We start from the raw sequence: 2500 nt of genomic DNA on the forward strand, positions 1-2500 counted from the left end.
GGCCTCGATGGGGGGAGTGACGGTAGGATGGAGAGGGAGAACGGGGCCTCGGGGGAGTGACTGTAGGATGGATCGGGAGAACGGAGCCTCGGGGGGAGTGACGGTAGGATGGATCGGGAGAACGGAGCCTCGGGGGGAGTGACGGTAGGATGGATCGGGAGAACGGGGCTTCGGGGGGAGTGACTGTAGGATGGAGAGGGAGAACGGGGCCTCGAGGGGAGTGACTGTAGGATGGATCGGGAGAACGGGGCTTCGGGGGGAGTGACTGTAGGATGGAGAGGGAGAACGGGGCCTCGGGGGAGTGACGGTAGGATGGAGAGGGAGAACGGGGCCTCGGGGGGAGACGGTAGGATGGAGAGGATCGGGAGAACGGGGCCTCGGGGGGAGTGACTGTAGGATGGAGAGGATCGGGAGAAGGGGCCTCGGGGGAGTGACTGTAGGATGGAGAGGGAGAACGGGGCCTCGGGGGGAGTGACTGTAGGATGGAGAGGATCGGGAGAACGGGGCCTCGGGGGGAGTGACGGTAGGATGGAGAGGGAGAACGGGGCCTCGGGGGGAGTGACTGTAGGATGGAGAGGGAGAACGGGGCCTCAGGGGAGTGACTGTAGGATGGAGAGGGAGAACGGGGCCTCAGGGGGAGTGACTGTAGGATGGAGAGGGAGAACGGGGCCTCGGGGGAGTGACTGTAGGATGGAGAGGGAGAACGGGGCCTCAGGGGAGTGACTGTAGGATGGAGAGGGAGAACGGAGCCTCGGGGGGAGTGACGGTAGGATGGATCGGGAGAACGGGGCCTCGGGGGAGTGACTGTAGGGGGAGTGACTGTAGGATGGAGAGGGAGAACGGGGCCTCGGGGAGTGACTGTAGGATGGAGAGGGAGAACGGGGCCTCGGGGGGAGGACGGTAGGATGGAGAGGGAGAACGGGGCCTCGGGAGGAGTGACTGTAGGATGGAGAGGAGAACGAGGCCTTGGGGGAGTGACGGTAGGATGGAGAGGGAGAACGGGGCCTCAGGGGGAGTGACGGTAGGATGGAGAGGGAGAACGGGGCCTCAGGGGGAGTGACGGTAGGATGGAGAGGGAGAACGGGGCCTCAGGGGGAGTGACGGTAGGATGGAGAGGGAGAACGGGGCCTCGGGGGGAGTGAATATTCCAGGTATCCAGTCTTACACTGAGTTTCCTCTTGGGGGCTTTGTGTTTGGCGGTTGTTGCTCCCCTACGATGAGTCACAAACTTCCCTGGAGCCAAAACTGGAGACGGACTGAGAGAGAAGGGGGAGAGAGAGAGTCTATTGAAACCTGATTGATCGACTGATCAGCCTAGTGGTTAGAGGAGGCAGGTAGTCTAGTGGTTAGAGTGTAGAGGAGGTAGGTAGTCTAGTGGTTAGAGTGTAGAGGAGGCAGGTAGCCTAGTGGTTAGAGTGTAGAGGAGGCAGGTAGCCTAGTGGTTAGAGTGTAGAGGAGGCAGGTAGCCTAGTGGTTAGAGTGTAGAGGAGGCAGGTAGCCTAGTGGTTAGAGTGTAGAGGAGGCAGGTAGCCTAGTGGTTAGAGTGTAGAGGAGGTAGGTAGTCTAGTGGTTAGAGTGTAGAGGAGGCAGGGTAGCCTAGTGGTTAGAGTGTAGAGGAGGCAGGTAGCCTAGTGGTTAGAGTGTAGAGGAGGCAGGTAGCCTAGTGGTTAGAGTGTAGAGGAGGCAGGTAGCCTAGTGGTTAGAGTGTAGAGGAGGTAGGTAGCCTAGTGGTTAGAGTGTAGAGGAGGCAGGTAGCCTAGTGGTTAGAGTGTAGAGGAGGTAGGTAGTCTAGTGGTTAGAGTGTAGAGGAGGCAGGTAGCCTAGTGGTTAGAGTGTAGAGGAGGCAGGTAGCCTAGTGGTTAGAGTGTAGAGGAGGCAGGTAGCCTAGTGGTTAGAGTGTAGAGGAGGCAGGTAGCCTAGTGGTTAGAGTGTAGAGGAGGTAGGTAGCCTAGTGGTTAGAGTGTAGAGGAGGCAGGTAGCCTAGTGGTTAGAGTGTAGAGGAGGCAGGTAGCCTAGTGGTTAGAGTGTAGAGGAGGTAGGTAGCCTAGTGGTTAGAGTGTAGAGGAGGTAGGTAGCCTAGTGGTTAGAGTGTAGAGGAGGCAGGTAGCCTAGTGGTTAGAGTGTAGAGGAGGCAGGTAGCCTAGTGGTTAGAGTGTAGAGGAGGCAGGTAGCCTAGTGGTTAGAGTGTAGAGGAGGCAGGTAGCCTAGTGGTTAGAGTGTAGAGGAGGCAGGTAGCCTAGTGGTTAGAGTGTAGAGGAGGCAGGTAGTCTAGTGGTTAGAGTGTAGAGGAGGCAGGGTAGCCTAGTGGTTAGAGTGTAGAGGAGGCAGGTAGCCTAGTGGTTAGAGTGTAGAGGAGGCAGGTAGCCTAGTGGTTAGAGTGTAGAGGAGGCAGGTAGCCTAGTGGTTAGAGTGTAGAGGAGGCAGGTAGCCTAGTGGTTAGAGTGTAGAGGAGGCAGGTAGTCTAGTGGTTAGAGTGTAGAGGAGGCAGGTAGCCTAGTGG

At 58.0% G+C, this 2500-nt stretch overlaps 1 protein-coding gene and 1 long non-coding RNA gene across 8 annotated transcripts in view; one reads left to right on the forward strand and one right to left on the reverse strand.

Moving 5' to 3' along the window:
* LOC127925296 (uncharacterized) overlaps nucleotides 1-2500 on the reverse strand; it is a 25933-nt gene that overhangs the window by 4325 nt on the left and 19108 nt on the right. The window contains exon 5 of the mRNA XM_052510158.1: nucleotides 1166-1256. Within this exon, the coding sequence (XP_052366118.1) occupies nucleotides 1166-1256 (91 nt within the window). The remainder of the gene's footprint in view (nucleotides 1-1165; nucleotides 1257-2500) is intronic.
* Nucleotides 1373-2500, forward strand: part of LOC127925297 (uncharacterized) — a 1419-nt gene continuing 291 nt past the window's right edge. The window contains exons 1-3 of one of the 7 annotated variants that reach the window (XR_008120406.1): nucleotides 1373-1558; nucleotides 1624-1783; nucleotides 1816-2316. This is a non-coding gene — a long non-coding RNA (uncharacterized LOC127925297). Of the gene's footprint in view, nucleotides 1559-1623; nucleotides 2317-2500 lie in introns of those variants that run through there. The other 6 variants (XR_008120404.1, XR_008120408.1, XR_008120409.1 and 3 more) reach the window with 6 other exon arrangements.

Source organism: Oncorhynchus keta, unplaced genomic scaffold (assembly GCF_023373465.1).
Source record: "Oncorhynchus keta strain PuntledgeMale-10-30-2019 unplaced genomic scaffold, Oket_V2 Un_contig_5411_pilon_pilon, whole genome shotgun sequence".
Classification (NCBI taxonomy): domain Eukaryota; kingdom Metazoa; phylum Chordata; class Actinopteri; order Salmoniformes; family Salmonidae; genus Oncorhynchus; species Oncorhynchus keta.